The sequence below is a fragment of the Halichoerus grypus genome, chromosome 9 (genome assembly GCF_964656455.1).
Source record: "Halichoerus grypus chromosome 9, mHalGry1.hap1.1, whole genome shotgun sequence".
Lineage (NCBI taxonomy): Eukaryota > Metazoa > Chordata > Mammalia > Carnivora > Phocidae > Halichoerus > Halichoerus grypus.
In genome coordinates this window covers 59,776,879-59,804,785 of record NC_135720.1, presented here as the reverse complement: position 1 = coordinate 59,804,785, position 27,907 = coordinate 59,776,879, and the positions used below count along the sequence as shown (strand labels likewise).

The following is a 27,907-nucleotide window of genomic DNA, read 5'->3' as shown; positions in this document are numbered from 1 at the left end:
TTAAAATTTTAGGTATTTTACTTAATGTATATTAAAATAGAAATGACTTCCATTTTAGTTGGGCCCTAGTACATCAACAGAAGAAGAGAACATCAGGTGAAACCAAAGAAATCTTGGTTAAACCAATATACAAATGCACATTACATTTGACTTTTACCAACTACTCCCTAGATACATGATGTCCAGGTGGATGAAAAAACGAAAGGTTTGGTCAAGGGAATAAGTGCTGCTTCCGGGTCATGTGCTCCCCTTGCCCTTTCTCCCGTCCCACTAGCTAGGAAACAGTAGAAGCTGGAAAGGCCACAGTGGACCAGGGATGGAAGCCATGTGCCCAGCACAGCAGAGCCAGCCTACCTGCACTGTATGACCTAGCACTGAACAACTGAGAAAGAAATTGTTTTAAGCTACTGCATTTCTTCTGGGGTTTTTCCCCACTTTTTTATTACGAAAAAATTTAAACTTCCACAAAAGTTAAAAGAACATATAATAAACAACCATATACTTACTACCTAGAGTCCACATCTAGAACATTTTGCCCTATTTGTTTTATCTAAATATCAGTGTGTACAGAGAGACATATATACATGTATGTGAGTATATTTGTTTTTGCTGAACAATTTCAAAGTTGCAAAGAGCCTGTATCTTTTTTAAGAATAATCACATCATTATCACATCTAAGAAAATTAACAATAATTCCCTATTCTGATATTCCATCATATTCTAGCCTCTTCAGCTGACCCAAAATTATCCTCCATACTGTTTTTTTAAAAATCAAGATTCAGTCAAGGTTTGCACTTTGTATTGGTTATGTCATGTTAATTGTTAGCATCTTTTAATCCAGAAACTGTTCTTCCCATCTTATACTTTCCTAAGACACTGGCTTTTTTTTTTTTTTTTTAAAGATTTTATTTATTTATTTGACAGAGAGAGAGATAGCGAGAGAGGGAACACAAACAGGGGGAGTGGGAGAGGGCGAAGCAGGCCTCCCGCCGAGCAGGGAGCCCGATGCGGGGCTCGATCCCAGGACCCTGGGATCATGACCTGAGCCGAAGGCAAACGCTTAACGACTGAGCCACCCTGGCGGCCCAAGACACTGGCTTTTTTTAAAAGATCAGGACAGTACATTTGAGTCACCTTAAAGATCTTGTTAAAATGTGGATTTTGATTCAGCAAGTCTGGCACAGGACCTGAGGTTCTGCCTGTCTACCAAGCTCCCACTGGAAAGCCATTGCTGTGAGTCCATAGACCACATGTTTTTTTTGTTTTGTTTTGTTTTTTAAGATTTAGGTTTATTTATTTTAGAGAGAGAGCACACACGAGCAGGGGGAGAAGTAGAGGGAGAGGGAGAGAATCTCAAGCAGAATCCCCACAGAGTGTGGAGTCCAACAGGGGGCTCGATCTCAGGTCCCTGAGATCATGACCCAAGCCGAAACCAAGAGTTGGACGCTCAACCAAATGAGCCACCCAGGTGCTCCCACAGACCACACTTTCAATAGCAACATTGTATAATGTCCCACACTTAATTTGTCTCTTTCTTCAAGGTGTTACTTACCTCTGTCCTTTATATTTTTTTAAAAACCCAAAGTTAATTGTTAAGATTTTAGATAAAAAATTAAGCTTTTTTTTTAAATCACTGTTAAAGTTTAGCCTAAATCCTACCTAATATCATCTGTTCTATGGCTAAGCTACACTGAAATTTTTATGGCTATTTGTTTATTTGCTTTTATTGATCGAGGTGGAAATCTTTCAACTCAATAATAAATTCTGAATCTTGGGGCACCTGGGTGGCTCAGTTGGTTAAGTGGCCAATTCTTGATTTTGGCTGAGGTCATGATCTCAGGGTCATGGGATCCAGCCCCGTATCAGGCTCCACGCTCAGCAGGAAGTCTGAGATTCTCTCCCTCTTCCTCTGCCCCTCCCCGTGCTCATGTACATGCTTTCTCTCTCTAAAATAAATAAATCTTTAAAAATGAATACATAAATTCTGAATCTTGATTCAGTTATACTATATTCCACATATGGAAGCTTTTTAATTTACCATTTTAAGAGCCATTTCTTTAATTCCAGGGGTCATCACTCTTGAACAGAGCGGCAACAAATTATGGCCTTCAGGGTTAGAGATGCAGGAGGCCTCTGAGTTCTTTGACCACTTCATTTCCGACTGCCTTTTCCCTCCAAACTTCCTCACCCACTTACCCTATAGTTCTACCTTGCAAAATCACTAATTCAAGTATTCTGTTCCCTAATCACAAATTCGAGTTCTTCCAGCTTTGCCTCTACAGCCACTCCTATTCACCTTTAGTGCCCAGGCTGGCAAGAGGCTGCATTTCACCAAGTGCTTCCATGATCACTATAGCAAGGCAGGGAGATGGGGAAGTAGCAAATGGAGTGCTGGTTCTTAAAGCTTCACTTGGAAATGATGTCTGTCATTTTACCAGCCCAAGCAAGTCATATGACACATTTAACCTCAAGTAGACATGGGGGTAAGGGAATGGGATGTGGGGTGTGTACAAAAGAGTGCAACCTTACCATGTACATTGAAAGAACAAAATATGTGTGCACAGCCTTAACGACTACCACATCATCTCCCTAACAAAACCCCAAACCTAAATGAACCCAATTAACCACTTTCTGCATGTCTGTATCCAAACAGGCTGGAGAAAATCTTGTAAGAAAGCAGACTGGATCCACTAAATTCATAATCACAATCTCAACATCAAATGGATCAAGACTTGCCATTATCTACTACACTTCCTAGAAAACGTACTTACCTACTACTCACACACACAGCCATGTGCAACCTTTCTCACTCTTCTAAACCTCTAACTCCTCCATCTCCCTACTTCTCAAAATAGTATCTAGTCTTCTACTTTACTGAGGGAAAAAAGATATAATCAGAAGGCAAATCTGATCTTTCCATCCCCAAACTTACAGACTTACCTCCAACTCTTTCAACTTGATGTCCTGAAAATACAGGCATAACTAAAAGAATCCAGGAAAAATGGCCCAAGAGAAACTGGCCATACCTTTCCCCAGCTTCACAGATAACCTCTTAATAAAGATAGACATCAACACATAGATAGTGCTTGCAGAATTAAAAACAAAAAACAAAAAACCCCAGGTATTTCACCTACAATCTATAAAAGGGCTGTAAAAGACAGAGACTCAAACTCAACTTGGCAATGTAGTCAATTTCCAGTGATTTTTCTGACACATGCACTATATCTAAACATAGAAATAATTTTGGACAGTAACCCACTATTTAGCAACTACTTATCTGTATAGCTTTCTTTTTCTTTCCCTTTTTAAGCAAAAAGAGACAAAATCTAATTACTGGAGCTTCAAGTAGTTTCTATCACCAGTATTGTGTCTGGGGAGTTCCATGACCACCCACGTATTTGGAGATTCACTGGAAGGACTCACAGGATTCAGCATGTGGTTGTACTCATGGCTAACTTGTATTACGGCAATGCAGTATGGACATACAACATGAGCATAATGGAAAAAGACACAAGTGAAGTTTGCAGGAATCCATGTGCAGGCTTCTTTATGTTCTCTTCCGGCCAGACAGGGTCAAACAGAGCACACTCTTTCCCCCAGTAAGGAAAATCCAGCAATGTCTGTGCCCAGGGAAGCTCATTACAGACTCACAGGACCGGGTTTTTCCTGGAGGCTGGTAACTTCAGCATAAACCATAGTGAACAGCATAAACTATACTGTTTCCAGATGCCAAACAAGGTGTAGCCTTGCAAGCAGAACTTTCTAAGGATAGCAGTCTCAGACTTGATATGTTAATTCTTTTCAGGACAAATAAGTTCTGGCCCTTTTTTTCATGTGGTTTCCCAAACAAAACTTTTCAGTTTTCAACTTCAGTATTACTCTAACATCTGTCTTTTCTCTGCTGTAGGATGTACAACTAAGTTGTTTATTAATGTTTGATTTTTTAAAAAACATGCCATACAAACAAAAGCCCATAGTCTCAAAAAAGAAAAAAAAATTTTGTTTCCCTACCCTTGGACTCTTGGGCAATTATTTTCGGCGTGGGGAGAGGAAGGACACACTCTCCTTTTAGTACCAGACTCAAAAAGATGAACAGCACTTACATACTTTTGCTGTGCATCACGCTCGGCTCTCAGCACTTAAAAGATACTACCTCACGTAATTCTCACAACCACCTTATGAGACAGGTTACTATTACTTCCCCCATTTTACACTTGAAACTGAGACACACAGAGATTAAGTGACTTGCAGAGGTCCCGGACCAGTAAGTGGTGGATGGAGACTTGGACCCCGGCAGCCCTTCTCCAGGGCTCCTAATACTACCCTCCAGTCACTAACAATAGCTTCCCAAGTTTCTCAAGAGAAAATGGGTAGTGAGCAGAGAGCGCGGGAGGGAGGCGGGAAGGGTGTCGGCGGGGGATGGGGGGGGCAGCGCCTGCTTCCAGATAAAGCGGAGACTCGGGTCCCTCCCTGCGGACCCCTCCCGCCCAAACAACCCCGGTTCCGCCGCCGGCGCCCAATCTGGCCGCACTCACGCGGCCCCCGTTGACCGCCTGGAGCCCCCCGGGATCGGAAAGACGGGGGCGCGTAACAGGCCTCTCTCCAGGCCAGTCCTGCCAGAGGGGGTTGGGGTAGAGGAAGCGAAGACCGAGACACTGCGGCCACCCCTGCACCGCAGTCCGGACTCACCACGCCGGGCAGAGCAGCAGCGTCTACAACTAGAAGAGACTGCGCCTGTGCGGCCGACCTCCCGGTCGGCAGAGGCGAGGCCTCGTGTGCCCGCCCACATCCGGGGTGGGGTTTGAGGCCGTCCCAATGGCGGTGGCGCACCGGAGTGGGGCGTGGACAGGGCGGGGCCAGCTCGCGTCGCGCCTGCGTTCTGTAGGTCTGCAGAGCCCGGTAGGCCAGACTAATCTTAGAATAATAGCAACGGACTCAAGGCTATTGTCCGAATAGTGTCCTGGAGTACGCAACTCAGGTCTTCCCGGAGTCGGGCTTAAGTCCCACTTGTTGGTGAGGGCCTGAAGGGATAGCTTCCGACTTCCCTCTGTCACACTCTTCTGTGCAGTAAAGTCACATCTGACATTTGTCATGTAATCTTGCATTTTTTTCATTATTGGCTTACCTGTCCTCGCTTACTTACTAGACAGGAAATTTCTTGACCTATACCTCTTCGAAGCTCGATTATCCGTTAAAGTGGTCTGCACACTCATATGTTTAGTAAAAATAGTCGGTTTGAAAATATCTTAATGATATTGCAAACATCAACTCTAATTATGGGTAAGTCCTACGAGCTTTGTCATCTTTCACAACTCTTCAGCCAGGAGGCAGGTGGCCTTATGATAGAACCTTGGATTAAGAGTCTAAGATACCAGAGATAAACCAAAAACTCTGATTTTCCAGTAAAATCTCTAATTCATTTCTTGCGAAATAGTTAGCATTATTTCTATGCACAGAACTTGGCAAAGGAGGTCATTAGGTGTTTACATTGTATTTATGGAAACCATTCATTCAACAAATATAACTAAGTACAAATATGCCAGTTACTGTGCTAGATATAGGGATAAGTAATGTTTTGGAGTAGGCGAAATTTTTTCTTTATGGAAAAAATTTTTTCCCTATTTTTTTCTTTAGGGAAAAAAAAATTCCCCAAATAAGAATAGGTCGTATTGTGGTGTAATTGTTAAGTCAAAACTGTTTACATCACAAATCAGAAGTTTTCATTCATTTTAATATCAGATTTGAAACAGAACGTGGAGGAAAAAAAGATATGCAAACCTGAACAAAGCTAAATAATTTCCATACTAAATAGCATTGCTGTAAATGGGATTTTTAAAAATCTATCATATGGATTAAAAGACTAAAAAGACAGACTGAATTAGAACATAGAAATTTAAGAATTAGGGGCGCCTGGGTGGCTCAGTAGGTTAAGTCTCTACCTTCCCGTCAGGTCAGGATCCCAGAGTCCTGGGATCAAGCCCTGCCTCAGGCTCCCTGCTCAGTGGGGAGTCTGCTTCTCCCTCTCCCCGTTCATGCTGGCTCTCTCTCAAGTAAATAAATAAAATCTTTAAAAAAAAGAAATTTAGGAATTATGCAAACACCATAAAATTTTTCTTGGAAATGATAAAATTCCAAAACTATCTTGATTTCTAGCAGTCCACATTCTATTTTACAACTTAGTTTTGTGGGGTTTTTTGTTTTTTTTTTTTGCTTGACAGAATATCTTGGACATAACTCTAGATTAGCCTCATTCAAAAGAATGAGTCAAAAGACTAGTTGCTTAAAACTCCAGTGAATGGATGTATCATTTTTTTCCCCAGTTTTCTGTTGATGTACCCTTTATCTTTGCCTACTTGTGCAAATATCATTAGTAGATAGCAATGGAAATCCTGAGTCAACAGATATTCATTTTAAGTTTTGATAGAAACTCTTTCAAAAAAAAAAAAGCTGCATGAAAAACAACACATTTCCTAATTTTTCATTTGATTTGTCAAATATATGGAGGCTTGATGTGGACTTAGAAAGAAATGGGGAAAGTATCCTCCTTTCCAGTTACCTTTCACTTGCATTATGGCAAGAAATAAAATGAGTTGTTTGAGAATTAATGATTCATATCAACTCAGCACTAGTAGACCTTTCCCAGAATATTTAAACTATTTTTCTCCCTTCCATCCCACTTTAAGACTTCCTGACTCTCTGAAAGAAGAACTTGGACACTTGTCCAAGGAACAATAATCAAGATTCTCTTTTGACAAGACTTTTTGCTAATAAACCAAGTCTGGCACTGTACTAGTTGTGGGAGGAGCTATTCATCTTTTCAGATAAAAAATCCTGCAGAAAAATATTTCTCAAATACTTAGTCACGAACATTGGAAAAAGAATTCTTTCATAATATGTGCTCTTGCAAAAGCATAAATCAAATTGAATATGATTTATTGAGGCCAAGCACATTGTTTCATTGTTTCCATACCTGTGTTCATACTACCTATGGTTTTGATGTATTCAGGACAGCTTGGGGATGCCATGGGGAGTACATGAATTTACAACATATAATGACATTTTAATTCAAAGTTAATCCACAAAATAGATCATATAGAAACTATAGCTAAAATTCCAAATATTTTGGAAAAACATAATTGTAAGTTATGGCACTGGCATAGAAATTTGAAGTGGTGCTATTAATTATTAAATTACTGAAAACTAATGGGGCGCCTGGGTGGCTCAGTCAGTTAAGCATTTGCCTTCAGCTCAGGTCAGCACCACATCAGGCTCCCTGCTCAGCGGGGACCCTGCTTCCCCCTCTCCCTCTGCCTGCAGCTCCTCCTGCTTGTGCTGTCTGTCAAATAAATAAAATCTTTAAAAATAAATAAATAAATAAAATAAATTCTTGAAAACTGAATAATTTTAAACTGCTTAATTAAATTATTCCTTGGACACACACTTTAATAATACCATTTAGAAATTAATTTTAAAATTTTCCATTATAAATTAATTTGCAGTTAAATATAGCTTTCATTATATTGGGGGACCAAATTGAGAATACATTTAAAATAAGGAAATGAGGGGCGCCTGGGTAGCTGAGTCGTTAAGCGTCTGCCTTCGGCTCAGGTCATGATCCCGGGGTCCTGGGATCGAGCCCGCATCGGGCTCCCTGCTCGGTGGGAAGCCTGCCTCTTCCTCTGCCACTCCCCCTGCTTGTGTTCCCTCTCTCACTGTGTCTCTCTCTGTCAAACAAATAAATAAAATCTTTAAAAAATAATAAATAAAATAAAATAAGGAAATGAACCACAGTAATAATAAACTTTATGTGGTAAGCTGAATAACACTCCCCGCCCACAAAGGTGTTCTAATTCCTGGAACCTGTGATCATGTTACATTAATTACATGGCAAAAGGACTTTGCAAATATGATTAAATTAAGGATCTTGAGCAAGGGAAATTATCCTGGATCATCCAAGTAGCCCAAGTTATCACTAAGGTCTTTATAAAAGGGAGGCAGAGGGTCAGAGGAAGAGCAAGGGATGTGACAACAGAAGCAGAAGTCAGAGATTTGAAGATGCTAAACTGCTGGCTTTGAAGATGGGCAAGGAATGCCAGCAGCTTCTAGTCGATGAAAAAGGCAAGAAAAGAAATTCTGCCCTAGAGCCTTCAGAAGGAACACAGGCTTGCTGATGCCTACAGAACTGTACATAATAAATTTATATTGCTCGAAGCCAGTAAATTTGTGGTAATTTGTTACAGTAGCATTTGCAAACTAACACATTTTATAAAATAGTTGGGCCTAACTCTGACAAGCTATGGTCAGTTATAGTCAAATATCAAAGTTGTGGGGGAAAGATGACAGCATGAGATTATTTTAATACTGACATTAGTTGTACCAGCTATTGGAGTTAGGAGCAGTTCTTAGAAAAGCGTCTATGTAGTTTGCTTTAAATTAATCTACAAGAATCCTGTTATAAAGTAAGTTGGAAAAATTTATTTACTTTAAATATTTAAATTTCGGCACCGGGGTGGCTCAGGCCAGTTAAGCGTTTGCCTTCCGCTCAGGTCGTGATCCCAGTGTCCTGGGATGGAGCAGCGCCCGGGGCTCCCTGCTCCATGGGGAGCCTGCTTCTGCCTCTGCCCCTACCCCCCGCCCCCCCCGGTCATTTTCTCCCTCTCAAAAATAAATCAATAAAATCTTTTTTTAAAAAAATCTTTAAATTTCATCTTTGGTATATTTTCTACTTTCCACTTTTAAGCTTTGTCTCTCCTTAAAAAATAATAATCCAAAAGAAAAAGCAAGCTTAACTCTCAGTGTCTTTGTTCAAGATTTTATTTATTTATTTATTTGTTTGTTTGTTTGTTTGACAGAGAGAGCGAGCGCTCACAAGCAGGGGGGCAGGCAGGGAGAGGCAGAGGGAGAAGCAGGCTTCCCGCTGAGCAGGGAGCCCGATGCGGGGCTCGATTCCAGGAGCCTGGGATCCCTGACCTGAGCCGAAGGCAGGCGCTTAACGCCGGAGCCACCCAGGCGTCGAAATTTAAATATTTAAATTTTTATTTAAATATTTAAAATACTTAAAAACTCCCGAGTTTCTTTCCAATTTAAAGTGTTCAGAGTAGAGCACGGTTCCCTCAGCCATCACTCCTTGCAGCACTCCCCATTTCCGGCCGGCGTCCGGCCCGGGGGCGCTCAAGAGCCCGGCGCGGGTGGCTGGGCGGCGGAGAACAAGGAGGAGGAGCCGGAGGAGGAAGTCAGCGGCCCGGTGGGCGCAACCCGGCGATGGTGCTGCCGCTGCGGCTGTTCGGGTGTGCGCGCCGGGCGATCCTGGGGTCCGCGGAGGCTGCGCTCTGGGGTGAGCTCGGCGGTCCCTGGGGAAAGGGAGAGTGCCTAACCTCCGGCCCGGGGAAGCAATGGCATTGGTGGGGGTGCTCGCTTCTTGAGGCTTCCAGTTAAAAATCAGACTCATTACTCTTGGCACCTGGGAAGATAGCACCTACTTTCCTTCAGATTCCGGGCTACTTGGGTCTGGGGGTGCTCTTGGGGGACGCAGGGAGAGAGGCCAGCGTTGCTCCAGGGAGCTCGCGTGGGGAGGCTTTTATAAAGATACTGGTGCCTGACTGGGCAGTGAAGTCAGTTGGCGGCTCAGAGGAGCGAGCAACACGGCCAGTGTCTGCCCGAGAGAGACTAAGGATGAGCCCAGCTTGCGAGTTACACCTGTGACCCACTAGGGAGCCGCGCTCAGAGCTTGATGGCAACAGTCACCTAGAATGATAACGCGTTAGAGCTATTAAAGTACCACTGCTAATTTTACGGACGGCAAAACAAGCCAGAGAAACGGTTAGTGGAGGCGTTGGGTGTATTACTCAAGAGCAGGCTTCCAGTCCCTTCTTTTTGCTTTACATGCTGCCTCTCCTTTAGCAGAATTTTCATTTGTGGATGCAGCTGCAGAGACTGTGGCCTAACGCTGTGTCCCCAACTCTCCCTCCCAGTTACTCCACTTGAACTTTTGGTACATCCTCTGTAGTTTAAAATGTGCTTTTTCTATGCAAGTTTGTTGTTTATTGAGCACCTAGAAATGCAGACCTCCTGCTGGGCATACAGCCTCCGCGGTTCACGTCTCCATTTTGGGGAGAGACAGACACAAGTAAACAGTCACCACACACAGCCCCGTGAGACTGCAATGGAAAAAGCAATTATTCTCCGCGAGTTGGAGAAAGTGTTAGAGAAAAGGTGCTTTTCATTTTAAAAATTTTTTACTAGTGGGGTGCCTGGCTGGCTCGGTTGAGCATGCAACCCTTGATCTCAGAGTTGTAATCTGGAACCCCAGGTTGGGTGTAGAGATTACTTAAAATCTTAAAAAAAAATTCTAGTGATACATTATTGTATTCCCATTATATTCAAACTGACGATAAAGAGCGGCTTACGATCCCCTCTATACACCCTCCCATAGTCCACCCTCCTCTCCAAAAGTGGTTTGGTACACATCCTTCTAAACACTTTTTTATGAGTATGCATAAGTGTATACATAAAAATACTACATATATAATATATAGGTGTTGCTGTTTTTTAATTTATGCCCCAGAATTCCTTTTTTTTTTTTTTTTTTTTTTAAGATTTTATTTACTTGACAGGGTGGGAGAGAAAATGAGAGCACAAGCAGGGGGAGCAGCGGAGGGAGAGAGAGAAGCAGGCTCCTGGCTGAGCAGGGAGCCTGATGTGGGACTCCATCCCAGGACCTGGGATCATGACCTGAGCCGAAGGCAGACACTTAACAGATTGAGCCACCCCGGTGCCCCTATGCCCCAGAATTCCTGTCCATGCAATCCCACTCCCCAGGAATAGTTTTCTATTTCCTTCCAGATGTTTTTCTGGACATTTGTAAAACGTAAGTATTGTATCTTGTGTGTATATAGATCTCAAAGGGGAAGCTTTTTCATTTAGCAATATGGACATCTCTCCAAGTCACTAAATGTCTGCCTCTTTCCTTGTAAATGCTGCATGGTATGCTTCATAATTAATTTAACCATTTCCTGTATGAACATTTAGGTTGCTTCCAATTGCCAGGATGGGTTTCTAATCTTTCAACCAAGACTTTCCAAAGAGAATACTGTCAATCCTTGTCTTCTTAATGACTTGAGGCTGCTAACATGAGTGTTTGTTACTTAATCAGTGACCCCCCCCATAACACTGAAAATGTCCTTTGTCTCCTACATTTCCATGAGGACAAAAACTTGCTGTCTACCTTTATTCTCTGAAGGTATCCCCTCAAGTCTTATTCTGCTAGCTTTATTGTTGTTCTTGTCTTCCTCTTTGCTTCTGTTTAGACTTACGCGGGTTTGAAGCAGGATCCCAAACCCGACCTACTAAGTCATGTACACTGCAGCTGAGGGCTGTACTCACACACCTTGGTGGTGGCACAAAGTGAGTGAACTTTCATCTACCGCATCCTGTCCTATCTTTCCCCTGAGTTCTGACCTCTCTAAGAATCTAAGTAGCTTTCTCGGTAATAGCCAGGTTGTGTAAAGGCCTTTACTTGATCCTAGTCCTACAAAGAACAACAGAAAACACGGAGGTGCTTTGTCAATATGAATCAGCTGCCAGCAACAGAAGATGCTTTAAATAAAGAGGGAGGTTGGGGAAGGTGACAGCTCAGAGGACCTGGGGACTCGCTGGGCTATTTAAGGGAAAGTACTGTGATCGAGTAGTAATGGAGGTTGAGAAGACAAGTAGCTTTGAGAAGCTGAAAGCTAGTATAGGGTATTCCCCTTTCATACTAAACTCACCACTTCACGCAATAAATGCATTGCCTTATCTAAAATTTCCATTTTAACCTTTTATTCACTGGGATGGTTCACTTGCTTTTCAAATTTTGCTGTGAGTGGTTCTCAAAAAGTCAAAATATTTATTAAAGTGATTACATTAGAAGTCATAAAATGTTCACACTAAACCCAAGTACCCATTTGAGAAGGAAGCACACCAAGTGTTCTTCCTAATATTTTCTCTCTGGAGTAACAATCATTATTTCTAATATATTTTTTCTTGGTTGTGTGTTGTTTATATTGACCATTACGTGGTCTCTAGAAATAATTTTCAATATTCAACAGATATTGATGTGGGGTTTCTAAGGTGTCAACATCCAAAAGAAGAGTATAGATAAACCAGAAAATTTATTTTATAGCTGTGGCAAGAGTGATTTGTTATTATGATGATTGTCATTATTATTAAGCAAAAACTTTTATGTTTCAAATTTGTTACATTTTTCACATCAAAACTTTATTTATTTGAAATTATAAAAAGAATACCAAACTGAATTGGTAGGAAGTAATGGTAGACTATTTCTAAGTGAAAATTTTTTTTAAAGATTTTTATTTATTTGAGAGTGAGAGAGAGCACAAGCAGAGGGTGGGACAGATGGAGAGGGAGAAGCAAGCTCCCCATTGAACAGGGAGCCTGATGCGGGGCTGGATCCCAGGACCCTGAGATCATGACCCGAGCTGAAGGCAGACACTTAACCAACTGAGCCACCAAGGCGCCCCCTAAGTGAAATTTAGCTTAGTTTTTTAAAGTACAACATAGTACAAAACTATGCTATATTATAATAGAAGAAAAGAAGCTAAATTTATGAAAAAATAAATTTAGAACCCAAATCATGTGTATGATTTCTATATATAGTTTCTTCAAACATACAATTAATTAAATCTCATTAGGCTAATCGACATTAAATAATTCAAAGATAGTGCCAGGCTGGCTCACTTGGAAGAACATGCATGCAACTCTTGATCTTGGGGTCATGGGTTCAAGCCCCACGTTGGGTGTAGATATTACATAAATAAATAAACTAAAAAATTTTTTCAAACAATAATTGAATCTAGAACTTTGAGATATATAAAAGTAATCCTAAATTTCTTTTTTTTTAAAGATTTTATTTATTCATTTGAGAGAGACAGACAGAGAGCATGAACAGGGGAGAGAGGCAGAGGGAGAAGCAGACTCCCCGCTGAGCTAGGAGCCCGACATGGGACTCAGTCCCAGGACCCTGGGATCAAGACCTGAGCTGAAGGCAGACGCTTAACCAACTGAGCCACCAAGGTGCCCCCTAAGTGAAATTTAGCTTAGTTTTTTAAAGTACAACATAGTACAAAACTATGCTATATTATAATATAGAAAAGAAGCTAAATTTATGAAAAAATAAATTTAGAACCCAAATCATGTATATGATTTCTATATATAGTTTCTTCAAACATACAATTAATTAAATCACATTGGGCTAATCGAAATTAAATAATTCAAAGATAGGAGTGCCAGGCTGGCTCACTTGGAAGAACATGCATGCAACTCTTGATCTTGGGGTCATGGGTTCAAGCCCCACGTTGGGTGTAGATATTACATAAATAAATCAACTTTAAAAAAAATTTTCAAACAGTAATTGAATCTAGAACTTTGAGATATATAAAAGTAATCCTAAATTTCTTTTTTTTTTTTTTAATATTTTATTTATTCACTTGAGAGAGACAGACAGAGAGCATGAACAGGGGAGAGAGGCAGAGGGAGAAGCAGACTCCCCGCTGAGCTAGGAGCCTGACATGGGACTCAATCCCAGGATCCTGGGATTAAGACCTGAGCTGAAGGCAGATGCCTAACCATCTGAGCCACCCAGGCGCCCCTAGAAGTAATCCTAAATTTCTTACGCTTTCTGTTTGAAAAAAAAAAAAAATGCTTATTCCTATAGGTTTCTCCTTACTAAAAAGACCTGACAATTGTAATAGAAAAACAAACCTCTAAACATGTATACAGTATGAATCAGACCATTCTGAATTATACTAGATCTTCAATTTGCATTGTCTAATATGATGTGATTTTAAATATTTTTAGGTCATCATATTTATCTCACACTGAAATTTGGGTTGGTAGGTTGATTTTTTTTTGAGCTGTAGGCGTTTGAAAAACAGCAAATGCAGAGAGAGGCTTTCACTGAACTCCTCTTACCTCCAAAAGGAACTCAGTTTCATAAGTCCCCTCCCGGGAGTTTCATCAACCAGGGGCAATTGACTCATCACAGGAAAGGAGACTGGAACTCAGCACCACACCCCAACTTTATCACAAACTGTCATACCTCCCATCTATTCTTCTAAGAGCCCATTCATCTTTCCTAAAAATCATTTACTCTCCCCTACGAGGCCTACATTCCCTCTCCCCTTTCCCTATGAAGATGAGGATTCTTATTTTTTTAATTAAAAAAAATATTTTTTAATTTTTACCTTTTTTTTACCTTTATCCATTTCTCCTGCCCTGCCACTCTCTCCCTCTGGCAACCACCAATCTGTTCTCTGTATCTGTGAACTTGGGTTTGAGGGTTTGTTTATTTGTTTGTTTGTTTTTGGTTCCACATATACAATCACACGGTATTTGTCTTTCTCTGTCTTAGTGTAATGCCCTTGAGGTCCATGTCCCAAATGACAAGAGTTCATTCTTTTTTATGGCTGAAAATTCATGTGTGTGTGTGTGTGTGTGTGTGTGTGTGTGTACCACAATTTCCTTATCCATTTATCCATCAATGGACACTTAGGTTGTTTCCATATCTTGCTTGTTATAAATAATGTTGCAGTGAACATGATGGTATATGTATCTTTTCAAGGTAGCATCTTCATTTTCTTCACATAAATACCAGAAATGGAATTGCTGGATCATATGGTAGTTCTATTTTTAATTTTTTTGAGGAATCTCTATATTGTTTTCCATAGTGGCTGCACCAGTTTACCCGCCCAGTGCATTAGGGTTCCCTTTTCTTACATCCTCACCAACACTTGTTATTTCTTGTCTTTTTGATAATGGCCATTCTAACAGGAGTGAGGCGATATCTCTTTCTGGTTTCAATCTGCATTTCCCTGATGATTAATGATGTTGAACATCTCTTCATGTGTCTGTTGGCCATCTTGATGTCTTCTTTGGAAAAATGTTTATTTAGATCTTCCACTCATTATGTTTTCGCATATCATATGTAGATCATATATATAATGTGATCTATTGTGCATACTTTTCTGCATTTTTTCCTCACTTAGGTATTCAGAAGCTCTCCATGGCAGTACATAGAACTCTTTTAACCACTGCATATATTCCATAGTATGGATTACCACAGTTTATTTAACCAGTCCCCTATAGATGGACATTTTGGTTTCCTTTTTTCTGCTGTTATAAAAATTTCTTCAATAATTACCATTGTACATACCTCTTTGTTTATATGTACAAGTAGTTCACTAGAATAGATACTTAGAAGTAGAACTGTTGGGTTAGTGACAAGTGGCATTTAACAGAGTCTTCAAGGGAGTGTGCCAGATAGAGATGAGGAAGGAAGGTTTTCCCTTCAGTGTGCATAAATCATGAAGGAAGGCAAAAATATATATTTAAAGATTGCACTAAATAGATTACTTAAACCTCACAGCAACTCAGAAAGGTTAAAATATTATTCCTGTTTTATAAATAAGAAACTAAGTCCCAGGGAGTTTAAGTAATCTGCCCAGGATTACAGAGCTAAGTGGACAAACAAGCCAGGATTTGAACCTGGTTTATCTGACTCTAAAATCCCTGCTCTTTCCACTGTAAAAATGTAGCTGGAGGGTAGGGTTATTGAGGGAGAGGAGGAGTGGGGAAGAGGAGGTCTGGTAAATTATGCTGGTAAAGTAGATTGAAGGACATGATAGAGCATACTAAGAAGTTCGGACTGTATCTTATTATGTAGGCTGTAGGTAATACGCAGGTGAGGCTAGATTTACCAGTGTGGAAACAGCAAAATTGGAGTTTATTCAAAAATGAGGCTCAAAAATGTGAAAATCACGTATAGCCTGTGTTACTCTTGAGAATCCCTCAAGAGAACCCCACATCATCTCAGTAAATCCCAAACAGCCGGTTTTCCTTCAGTGTAGGAACTGATTGTTATTTCTTTGATCAAGCAATAGATGAAATGGTTGATTTACAAGTAGAGGCCTTGCTGTACAAAAAAATACAGTATAGCTTTAACTAAAGAATTAGTGTGGACTGGACCTCATACCATGAGAGGCTTGGGGGAGTTGAGACTCATTAAGGGAGTATTTGTGCTTTGGCTCAGAGTGGAAAGCTAGGAAATCTAGTCCTCACTGGTTATACACCTATTCTCCATCTCCCCCCACCCCATGCCCCCCAACAGGAGTATAGAGAAAGTTAAATGTCAGTTCGACTCTAATATATAAGAAAAACATAACTATCTTTGATTCAGTTACACAGGTTACATGCCGAGATGATTTTTGTTTCCCAGTGGTGAAGTACCACCACTGTCTTGAGTTTAACAATTTTTTAAATTACCATAGTTTTCCAGTTCCTAACAATGAGGGATAGTACCAAGTGTGAACTCAGCCTGCTGACTTTTTGTCTTCTGGGAATTCACAAAACAGCAAGTTGAGTGAGAAATAGTTTTATCCCAGGCATTTTAAGATCAAATCTTGTAGATAACATGGGCCAATTTTTCAAAATCTGAAGAGGATGGGAAAATCTGTATTTTTATTTTTTTTAATGTATTTACTGTGATAAAATATATGTAACATAAAATTTGCCATTTTAGCCATCTTTGAATGTACAGTTCGGTGGCATTAATTATATTCACAACATTGTGGGGTCATTACCACTGTATTTCCAAAAATTTTCATCACCCCAAACAGAAACTCAAACCCATTGAGCAATAACAGCCCTCCCTCCAACTTCTGGTAACCTCTAACCTACTTTCTATGAACTTACCTATTCTGTATATTTCATATAAGTGGAATCATAAAATACTTGTTATTTTGTGTCTGGCTTACTTCACTGAGCGTTTTTTCAATGTTGTAATTTCATGCTGTAGTATGTGTTAGAACTTCATTCCTTTTTATGGCGGAATAATATTCCGTTGTATGTATAAGCCACATTTTGTTTATCCACTCCTCTGTTGAATGAACACTTGGGTTGTTTCCACCTTTTGGCTATTGTGAGTAATTGTGAATAATGCTTCTATGAGCATTGGTGTCTGAATTTGAGTCCCTGTTTTCAAATTTTTGGGGTACATACCTTGGAGTAGAATTGCGGGGAAATCTATTTTTTTATTTGTATTTTTTTTAAATCTATTTTTTTATAATGTATATACATTGTAAAATGTATTTATCCATTTTTCCATCTTTTGCTATCAGTGAGAAAGACAAATGAAAATAGAACAGTGTTTGGTTTTTACAAGAAAAGCTGGTTTTTCACAACTCACTTTTGGCTTTTCTTAACTACTTAATAAATAGGACCGCAAAGCATTTCTTTTGGCCTATGCGCACTGCAGAAAATTTACTAAGACATGAAAGGATGAACCAAGAAAGTCTGGGAACCCCGAGTTTATACCTTGTGCTCTCCAACTAGTTTTTTAAATTTAGTACTATATTTTGGAGAACTTACACTAAATAATATGCCATTGTATAAATGTACCACTTATAACCATTCCCTTATGGATAGACTTCCAGCTTCTTGCCACTTTTCAGTATTACAGAGAATGCTGCCAATGAATATATTTATACATATATACATTTGTATGTATTCATGCTAATACTCCTGTACTAAGATAGGTTCCTAAAAGTAAAATTGTGAGGTAAAAAAGATATGCCTACATAAAGTGTTATTCCTGCTAAATTTTCCTTTCAAAAGATTTTAATGTTACACATTCCCAACAATGTAAGAGTACCCATTTCCTCATACCCTCACCAATATTTGATGTTATCAATCCTTTTAATTTTTACAAATCTGACAAAATTTGAAAAATTTTGTTTATATCTTGCATTTCCTTAATAAGTAGTGAGATAGGGCATCTTTTTACATTTTATTGACCATTGGTATTTTTCAGGTCAATTCCCTGTTCGTGTTTTGACCATTTTTCTTTGGTAATTTTGTCCTTATCCTATTTGTATGAGCTCTATTAATGTTTTGTCTTTTCTATGTTACAAATATTTTGTTTCTGCCTGCCACTTATCTTCTAATTATTCATTTTTCTTTTCCCATATACAAATTTAGCATTTTTATGAGGTCAAAACTTTATGACTTCTGATTTTGCCATGTTTAGAATGGTCTTCTTATCCCAAGGTTTAAATTATCTGCTCATGTTTTCTATTGGTACTTCTAAGATACTAGTTTTTAGACTGAAATTTAAATTTATTTACATTTAAGGAACGAGACAATAGCCTGCTTAAAGTTTCTTCCTAATGGCTAGCTAGTTGCCCTACATATTCGTTGAACAAAATTTCCCCATTAGTCTGAAATATAACTGTTACCAAATACTGAATTCTCATAGATGGTATATTGCGTGTGTGTTTCTGGACTTAGATCTTTAAACCTTTTCCTATGCTAGTTTATACTGTTTAAACCAATTTTACTTTATAAGATATTTAATATTTTAAACATTTGAAGCATTATTTACCTTATAGTGGTCATTTTGTTGTGAAATATGATTATTAAATTTTTTAAATTTTTATTTTATTTAAAAAATCTTTTGGGTTTTCTTTCATGCTTAAAAAACAATTTGGACCTGTAGAAAAGTTGCAGAAGTAAAATGGAGTTCCCTTTATTCTTACTCAACTTCCCCTAATGTAAGCATCTCACATGGTACAATTATTGAAATCAGGAAAGTAATACCGACATAATACTGTTAACTAATCCACAGGCCTTATTTGAATTTCACCAGTTTTCCTACTGCGGTCTTTATAGTCCCAGAGCCAATCCAGGATTCTATGTTGTTATTACATTGTCATGGCTCCTCAGTCTGCTTCAATCTGTGACAGTTCCACAGTCTCTGTCTTTCATAACGTTGACACTTTTTTAAGAGTACTGATTATTTTGTAGATTGAGTTTGAGATTTTCCTCTGATTTGATTTAGGGTATGGATTTTGGCAAAAATACTAAGGAAGTGATGTGCTCTTCTTTGAGCATCATATCAGAGAGTACATGTTGTCGACATTTCTCATTACTAGGTGATCTTTTTTTTTTTTAGTGAAGTGATCTTTGAATAATTGGCTAAAGTGGTATCTTTCAGGTGTTTCCTTTTCTTATTTAGTAAGCATCTCCTGGGGAGATACTATCCTATTTCTCATCAAAATTTCACCCAGTAACTCTAGCATCTGTCAATGGCTCTTGCTGAAATAATTATTACTCGATGTTAACCTAATGGTGATTTTCTCTTTTCATCATTCATTCTACATTTATCAATTGAAATAATCCCTTCTCCCCACTTATTCAATTATATCCTTATATCAGTGTGGACCCATGAATCTATTTTACAGGTTCTTACCCAGTACTGTATTATATTACCAATTATTTAAGCTTTTATTTAAGTAATCTCTACACCCAACATAGGGCCTGAACTCACAACCCCGAGATCGAGAGCCCCATGCTCTTCTGACGGAGCCAGCCAGGCGCCTCACCAATTATTTAACAGATACAAACAGTGCCTTTAAGTTACTTACAAGTGTAGTTTCACATGTAAGTTTCCCACATCTAACATATGGCTTATTATCTTTGCTTGCAAGGGGAAATTAAAATTTTCTTTCTTTTTTTTTTTTTAAAGATTTTATTTATTTGACAGAGACACAGCGAGAGAGGGAACACAAGCAGGGGGAGTGGGAGAGGGAGAAGCAGACTTCCCGCGCAGCAGGGAGCCCGATGCGGGGCTCGATCCCAGGACTCTGGGATCATGACCTAAGCCGAAGGCAGACGCTTAACGACTGAGCCACCCAGGCTCCCCGGAAATTAAAATTTTCTTAACATTGTAACTTGGATTATGGTTAGACTTACAAATTATTTGCAGAATTCAGTTACCAAATGCTGAATGTGTATTTACAAGTTCCATCCAATTAAGGGCTTGGAGAGAGTAGAATATGGAGCTGGCACAAGGCCAGCCCTTAAGCATGCAGGGCAAGAGGGGAGGGGTACACCCTGTGGCTCTGTCAGGCTGTGTACAAAATACATACACAGGTCAGTGAAGTCAAAAGATCAACTATAGCTAGCTGGCTGGAACCAGGGGGGAAATTCCTTTGACCTGCTTTCCAGATGTTAATAGCAATGTTACTTTGAAGGTGCCTAAATTATTTTATTCTTTCCAGGTTTGAAGTCAACAAAAGGAAGCTGCCACAATTTTTGTACTGCTATTTTTAAAGATGTCACTTATAAGGAACTTAAGAACCTCTTGAATTCCAAAAAAATTATGTTAATTGATGTTAGACAGACATGGGAAATTGTCGAGTATGGAAAAATTCCTGGGTCTGTCAATATACCACGTAAGTGACATGTGACTTGAATTGCTTTATCACAAAAGTATATATTCAGTAATTTACTGTATCTAAAATTTAATTAAAATTCTGAACATTTTCTTTCAGTGGATGAGGTAGGTGAAGCTCTACAGATGAACCCAAAAGACTTCAAAGAGAAGTACAATGAAGTAAAACCATCCAAATCTGACAGTCTAGTGTTCTCTTGTTTAGCCGGAGTGAGAAGCAAGAAGGCTTTGGACATGGCCATATCTCTGGGCTTTAACAGGTGCATAGATGAATTATAAAAATGTATTCAAGAATGTGTATAGCAATGTTTCATATGTATTATATGTTTACTGGTTGATTGGAAAATTTTTTTGTAATTACTATGTTAGTAATAGGTTAGAGACTAAGAGACTATATTTTCATCCTACTCAAAAGTAACGGTCTTTTAAGTAGGTTTAAAGTCTAGAGTAGTCATTGCACCTCTAATCTCTAAAGTTCCTATCAACCTTGTGTTATAAAGCAGGAGGAAATGTTTACAGCACTAACTTTGCTATATGTTTTCAGTGCTCAACACTATGCTGGAGGATGGAAGGAATGGGTAACCTATGAATTTTCAGAGAAGAAACACGGAAATTGAATTCTGGAATACAAGTTGGCCTGTCCCTTGTGTACGTGCAGCCTAGGATAGTGAAATGAACAAAAGAATAATAATCTAGCCCTGGCATCACTGGTTAATGGAAAGGGGATTTTGTGTAATTCGATTATTTGTTGGATCTTTTCCTTAACTGCAAGTTGAGAATACTATGCACCCTTGCCTATTCCCAAAGGCTATGGAGGATTGAAATAATGTATGTGACTTGCCATGGAAATATAAGGGTTGGGATTCTAGAAATTAATTTTTAAATAGTTTAGTATAGTACAATAGTATTCCCAAGCCCAGGTTACTTGTAGTACCCAATCATAACATATGACCATTTGTGTTAGCCTAGCTTCTATTCATTAAAGAGGCTATGAGCTAGACAAGTTATTTTTTTTAATGATTAAAATAATTTGTAAATTTTCCCATTTTAGAAAATTCATAAAATATATTTTCCTGTAATGATATGCAGTACAGATATTTCTGATTGATATACCTTTCACCCATAATGAATATTTAGTGAATATTGAATAAAATAAAAACAGCTAGTAAGCATTTCTTGAACACTTTTATTTGGCTTAGATCCTATGCTACATATTCCAAATGCTAAAAAGAGAATAAAAAAGATGAGCTTCTTCTTTGAAGAGGTTTGATTTCTAGCAGAGGTATATAAAAGTTAAATTTAAAAAAGCAGACTTAGGGGGCGCCTGGGTGGCTCAGTCGGTTAAGCATCTGCCTTCCGCTCAGGTCGTCATCCCAGGGTCCTGGGATCGAGCCCCACGTCCGGCTCCCTGCTCAGTGGAGAGCCTGCTTCTCCCTCTCCCTCTGCCTGCAGCTCTGCCTACTTGTGCTGTCTTTCTCTCTGTCAAATAAATAAAATCTTAAAAAAAAAAAAAAAAAAAGCAGACTTTGTCTTAAAACACCAAGAATCTGAGATCCAGAAAAGTAGGTGAAATATGAACAATGAAAATACATTAACACCATCCAAAGACTCATGGCCGTGTTGTAACCAGCATGGTAGTGATATGATTTGCAACCTAAAAAATTAATATGATCTATAAAGATACAAATATCAAAGTGATTGCTTCTGTAGAGGGAAGATTAACTGGAATAAGCAAGGAGGGAAATTTCTAGGGTGATGGAAATGCTTTAGATCTTGAACAAGGTGTTGGTACATAAGTAATACATTTATCAAAACTGAACACTTGAAAACATACATTTTCTGTAATTATCTCAATTAAAAATAAAGAAAATAGGGGAAAAAAGTTTAAATATAAACAACTCTCATTAGCGTGAGTATATGCCTTAGTGCCCTAGTGGTACAACTCTGTGCTTTCTTCCCTCTGTGCCTCTTCAGGCCTAAATGTGTTTCATCTCATTTCAGTAGTCATTCAGATTGTGTAAGGCCTAGGAAGTAACTATCAGGACTTGGTTTGTCCTAAATGGTATTATAAAGCCACTGGAGAATCTGGAGTAGGGAAGTGATGTGACCATCTTGAACTTCTATTTCTGATAATGTCCGTCTAGTTTCTAGCAGAGCAAACTCCCTATAAGAACTAGAAAAGCTGGAAAGTAAACACACACGCACTCATGCATGCATGCACGCTCCTCAGTGTTGGGTCATCCTTTACAGCTTTCCTGCTCTCTGGACCATAGCTCTTCAGGTCCTTGCTGCTTTAGTAATTCCTTCATGCCTTTAAATTGATCTTCTTTATGTATCTATATAAACAAAGCTTACTAGTACAAACATACTAAGGTGGGATTTGAAGAGCCACAATCTCAGAGAGAAGGGAAGTTGTGGTTGAAGTACTGGGGGCCCATCAAGGAATGAGAACCTGGGTAAATACACCGGACGTTTAGTTGGAACCCCTGGGAAACTATACCCTAGGAGTAAAGGTGAGCCAGAAATTGACCAACCCTCATAAAATGTTAAGACTGGCTTTGAATCAACTAAATCCCTGAATGAATTAAGGTGATCTTCCTGATAATGTAATGGCCTACCAGCAGTAAATCCTCTCTTGGAGAAAGATGTCATTATCTAGAGTAAGGGGTTGGCAACAATAAATATTTTAGGTTTGTGGGCCATAAGGTCTCTGTTGCAACTGCCCCACTCTGCTACTGTAGCACGAAGCAACCACAGACAGTACATACACGAATGAGCGTGGCTGGGTTCCAGCCTAACTACGGCAAAGTACATAAACGAATGAGCATGGCTGGGTCCCAACCAAACTACGGCGACTTAGGTTTGAATTTTGTATTTCATGTGTTGCCACATACTCTTCTTTTAATTATTTTTCAACCATTTAAAAATATGGCAAACCTTCTTAGCTCAAAGGCCAGGCAAAACTAGATGGCAAGTAAGATTTGGCCCATGGGGCACAGTTTACAGACCCCTGAGCCGGAGCCACAAACATTCCCTACAGTTCGTCATATTCAATGTTCAGAATTCTATAAAATTTATTAGAAATAGCAGTAAATAAGACCTCATGATTGAAAAAGAAGAAAAAAAAAGATAGAAAAAGAAGGAAAAAACAATAGAAACAAATCTACAGATAATCTACATGTTGGAATTTTCAGACAGACTTTAAAATAACTGATTTATATATTCAATGACTTAAATGACAAAAATTATTAAAGTGATGAAAACTACAAAAAAGTATCAAATAGAGATACAATAACTGAAATTAAAAACCCAGCAGATGGTGGATGGGCTAAACAGACACAGCTGATGAGGATTAATAAAAATGAAAAACCCAAGGTACACATTAACATGACTTTTGTAAGTATGGGATAGGGACTTAGTATCTCCAACTTGGAGGAAATTTAACCAGATTTTACAATTATAATACCTTGGATTCCTGGTACTTTTTTAAAGAAAACTTATGACAATGTATTCTGTTTACCCAAATATAACTGCACTTGTATATTTTTGAAGCAAAGGGTTCATATGTTAGAATAATTTGTTTTCTATATTCAAATTTATAAAGACAAGCTTCATTGTCAGTTATTCTGAAATAAAAATTTAACAAATATATCTGAAGTTGCACCGAACTGTACACTAAGTCTTAAGAGCAAAATCATTACTAAGTTCTACAGTATCAGATGCCTTAAAATATATGTAGTATATGATTTAATACATCATTTAAAAAGCGGCTGTTTTATTTCAGTCATGGGAGAATACCACTTTTACTCTGCTAATGCCACGGTAGATCAAAAGTTTTAGAAATGTAGAATAGCCAGATTACATTTTTTTTTTTTAATTTATTTTTTGACAGAGAGACAGAGGGAACACAAGCAGGGGGAGTGGGAGAGGGAGAAGCAGGCTTCCCGCCGAGCAGGGAGCCCGATGTGGGGCTCCATCCCAGGACCCTGGGATCGTGACCTGAGCCGAAGGCAGACACTTAACGACTGAGCCACCCAGGCGCCCCTAGCCAGATTACATTTTAAAATACTGTATGTACTATTCATAGTTCTAATGGGATAGAAGGAAGCTGTCCTAGAAAAAGTGGCAACAGTGGACATATCAGCTCAGAGTCCTGAATTAAAGTGTCTCAGGTTTCCCTCATTTACATTCCCTCTTTCTTGCCTTATGATCCCAGTGAGGTCTCTTGCATTCTGCGATAATGCATCCTTTTGCTATCTAGTATGTATCTGCCGTGGAAATCCTGGATAGAGGCAGGATCAGTAGCTAACCTGCGAGAAATTGGTATTATTGACAAACGGAAAACTGAATGCTTCTCCCACCTTTCAGTGATAGTTATTTTTCAGTGTCTAAAAGGGCAGCGATTAACAGAAAAGTCACCTTTTCAGTGCCACAGGTGTCTCCAGGAGCAAGGATAGAAAGGAGAGAAACTTTTTTTTAAAAAAAGATTATTAGAGAGAGTGAGTGAGCACAGCAGACTCTCCGCTGATCAGGGAGCCCGATGCAGGGGGAGGGCCTCGACCTCAGGGCCCTGAAATCATGACCTGGGCCGAAGGCAGATGCTTAACTGACTGGGCCACCCAGGCGCCCCCAAAAAAGGAGAGAAATTTTAATAAAAGTATTACTATAGTAGAATCTGGTTAAAGTGTATTCACATGGGGATAATAGTACCGTTTTGAAGATTACATCAGATAATGTATGCCAAATATTTAATACTATGCTGTTATGTTACTTTGTGATCCATACAATATGGTACTTGTTTATAGGCAGCTGATATTTTGGGTTGCTGTTTGCATTCAATTAGCATTAATAAAGAAGGGAGTTTCGTGAAACTTCCAGCTAAATATCTGGGGTCAAGAATGGCAAGTGAGATACTTATTGCAGGTGGGAAGATAAAATGAAACTCTGAATAAGGAACAATGAAATACCTAGGCCCCTGATCTTGTCTCTAAGAACTCTGAACAGTCCAGCTCATACCACCACAGATAAAGCCAGAAGCTTCCTTTCTAGAAAAACTGACCCACTGGCAAAGAAAAAGCTTTAGAATAGAATATGATGTTGGGGGTGGGAGGGATAATGATCAAAACGTTTTGTTGTGTAATGAGGCCCACCACTGTAAAGTCCTACCCATGCACACAGACCTCCCAATTATCTCCCTGTACCTCTCAAAAATGAAGGATCTTGAGGCAATTAAAGATTCTAACTTGAAAAATTATGACCAAACAGACAAAAGGGACTTCAAGGAAAAAAGTGTTAAGGCAGGAAGCAAAATTTTAAAACGACCAAAAAAACCTAAATTACTATCTGTAGAATAACACAATGCATTCTCAAACAAGAACAAGGTGTTACGCAAAAAGCAACTTTTCGGAAGCAATTAGAGGATGTATCCCATTAAAACAAAGGCGAAGAAAAGTAAGTGGATTCCCCATATCTTGGTTACCTAAACAAAAAGATGAAGGACTCGGGGAAGAATGTCTCCTTGTGAGTGACTTAGAGGGTAAATGAATAATAAATGATTCTGGTGCTAAATTAATAAAAGACACAAAGTAAATTGAGCAAATTACAACCAAGGCAATTACCCCTTTCAGAAAGACAAAAATATTCTCAAAGAAAGGAAATGTAACCACAGTACACTACAGAACACAACGTTATCTATGTATACTTAATATATATTAAGTATGAATTTAACAAAAATTATACAATTAAATTGGGAGGCGATGGAATAGAAGTCTTAGTATAGAATCGGGTTGGTGGGGAAGCAGGAGAATAGAGGGAGGTGTGTGAGAAAGTGAAATCTTCATCTTCCAGAGTAAGAAGTTACTAGATAATTTTACTATTGAAAAAAGAATCAAAATATAAAACTGGAGGGTAAACAGAGGAGGCAGTAAGGTAAAGTCATTAAGAGCATGGGCCCTAGAGCCCAGCTGCCCAGGTTTTAATTAGAACCTAATCCAAGCTCTTGTCACTTACTTGACCCGTGACTGGGTAAGTTAACTTTCTGTTCCTGAGTTTCCTTCTCTCTACAGTAATTGCTCTGAGAATTCAATGACTTCATAATGTAGAAAGCTGAGAAAATTCTTATCACCTAAGTGCTCAATAAATGCTGTAATTAAACGGTTGTTACTGGGAAATGTGCAAGTAACACAACAGCCAAGAAATAACTAAAAGTTGCTCTGGGGAGGAGGAATGAGCAGTAGGACGAATAGGTCAGGGGTCTTAACATTTTCCTTGTCTTACAGCAGCACAGTCCAACAATTATAATGCAAGCCATTTAGGTGATCGTTAATTGTCTTACATTTTAAAAAGAGGTGAAATTAACTTTAATAGTGTTTTATGTGGTCCTATCATCATTTAAAATGTGTAATCATGGGGCGCCTGGGTGGCTCAGTCGTTAAGAGTCTGCCTTCGGCTCAGGTCATGATCCCAGGTCCTGGGATCGAGCCCCACATCGGGTTCCTGCTTCTCCCTCTCCCACTCCCCCTGCTTGTGTTCCCTCTCTTGCTCTCTCTCTGTCAAATAAATAAAATCTTAAAAAATAAATAAATAAATAAAATGTGTAATCATTATAAACATTAGATATTTTACATTTTGTACTAAGTATTGAAATCTAACATGTATTTTTACATTTACAGCACCTCTCAGTTCTGACTAGCCACATTTTCAGTGTTCAATAGCCACATGTAGCTAGTGGCTATCACATTGGACAGTGCAACCTACAGCAGTGTTTGATTTTTTAAAAACAATACACGTCATCAATGGCTGATAAGTCACAGAAAGAGACAACCAGCTATGATATGCCCTCTGATGGAAGACACCTTATATAATAATCTACCTGCTCCAAAAAAAATTTTTTTTGAATCTGAACTTGATCAAGCCTTTAGATTCAATGACCAATTTATAGAAAATACAGAAAAAGGAACATGTTAAATGGCACTTCAAGGATACAATTAGCAAGATCCATATGGTGGGATACTCTTAGTAATCAAGTCAAAAGGGGAAATTTAAAAAATAAGATGGAGGAGGAATCCATGAATTTAAAAAGATATAAAGATTTGTCAATTAATTGCAATAATTTATCCTTACTTAGATCTCACTAGATTTAACAACTTGTCATGATATTTATAACTGAAAATTTGGGCAATGAATATTTGATAGTACATTATTTTGACTAATTTTTTAGGTATAAAACTTTTAGTTTTTTAAGAGCCATCATCTTTAGGAATACATACTGAAATAATTATAGATGAAATATGGTATCTTGGATTTGCTTCAAAATAATATGCATATTATATGGGAAGTGGATGTGAGTTTAGATAAAATGAAATTGGCCATAAAATGATCATTGTTGAAACTGGGTAATGACACACGGGGATTCGTTACACTGGTTTATTTACTCTTGTATCTGTTGTTTTAAATTTTCTATAACAAAAGGTTGAAAACATCATTTTCAAAATAAAAATTTTAAAATAAACGAAAAATTAGGGTCAAGTCAATGACTGTGATATATAATCAGTCTGCTCTTCCAACTCAAACCCAACCTTAATTCTTTCAGACCCGAGGAGAGCTTTGTTCCTCATTTCTTAT

At 38.7% G+C, this 27,907-nt stretch overlaps 2 protein-coding genes across 5 annotated transcripts in view; one reads left to right on the top strand and one right to left on the bottom strand.

Annotated features, from left to right (window-relative positions):
* Positions 1-4,752, bottom strand: part of USP45 (ubiquitin specific peptidase 45) — a 74,017-nt gene extending 69,265 nt beyond the window's left edge. For 3 of the 4 annotated variants that reach the window (XM_036116732.2, XM_078054951.1, XM_036116737.2), the window contains exon 1: positions 4,690-4,752. The gene's annotated coding sequence lies outside the window, so the exon portion shown is untranslated. The other variant, XM_078054950.1, reaches the window with a different exon arrangement.
* Positions 4,753-9,176: 4,424 nt separating this feature from the next.
* On the top strand, positions 9,177-24,958 carry LOC118551154 (thiosulfate sulfurtransferase/rhodanese-like domain-containing protein 3). The gene is made up of 4 exons (XM_036116729.2): positions 9,177-9,334; positions 20,112-20,285; positions 20,385-20,544; positions 20,829-24,958. The coding sequence occupies exons 1-4, from the start codon at positions 9,262-9,264 to the stop codon at positions 20,899-20,901; spliced, it is 480 nt and encodes a 159-aa protein (XP_035972622.1). The 5' UTR covers positions 9,177-9,261; the 3' UTR covers positions 20,902-24,958.
* The last annotated feature ends 2,949 nt before the right edge of the window (positions 24,959-27,907 follow it).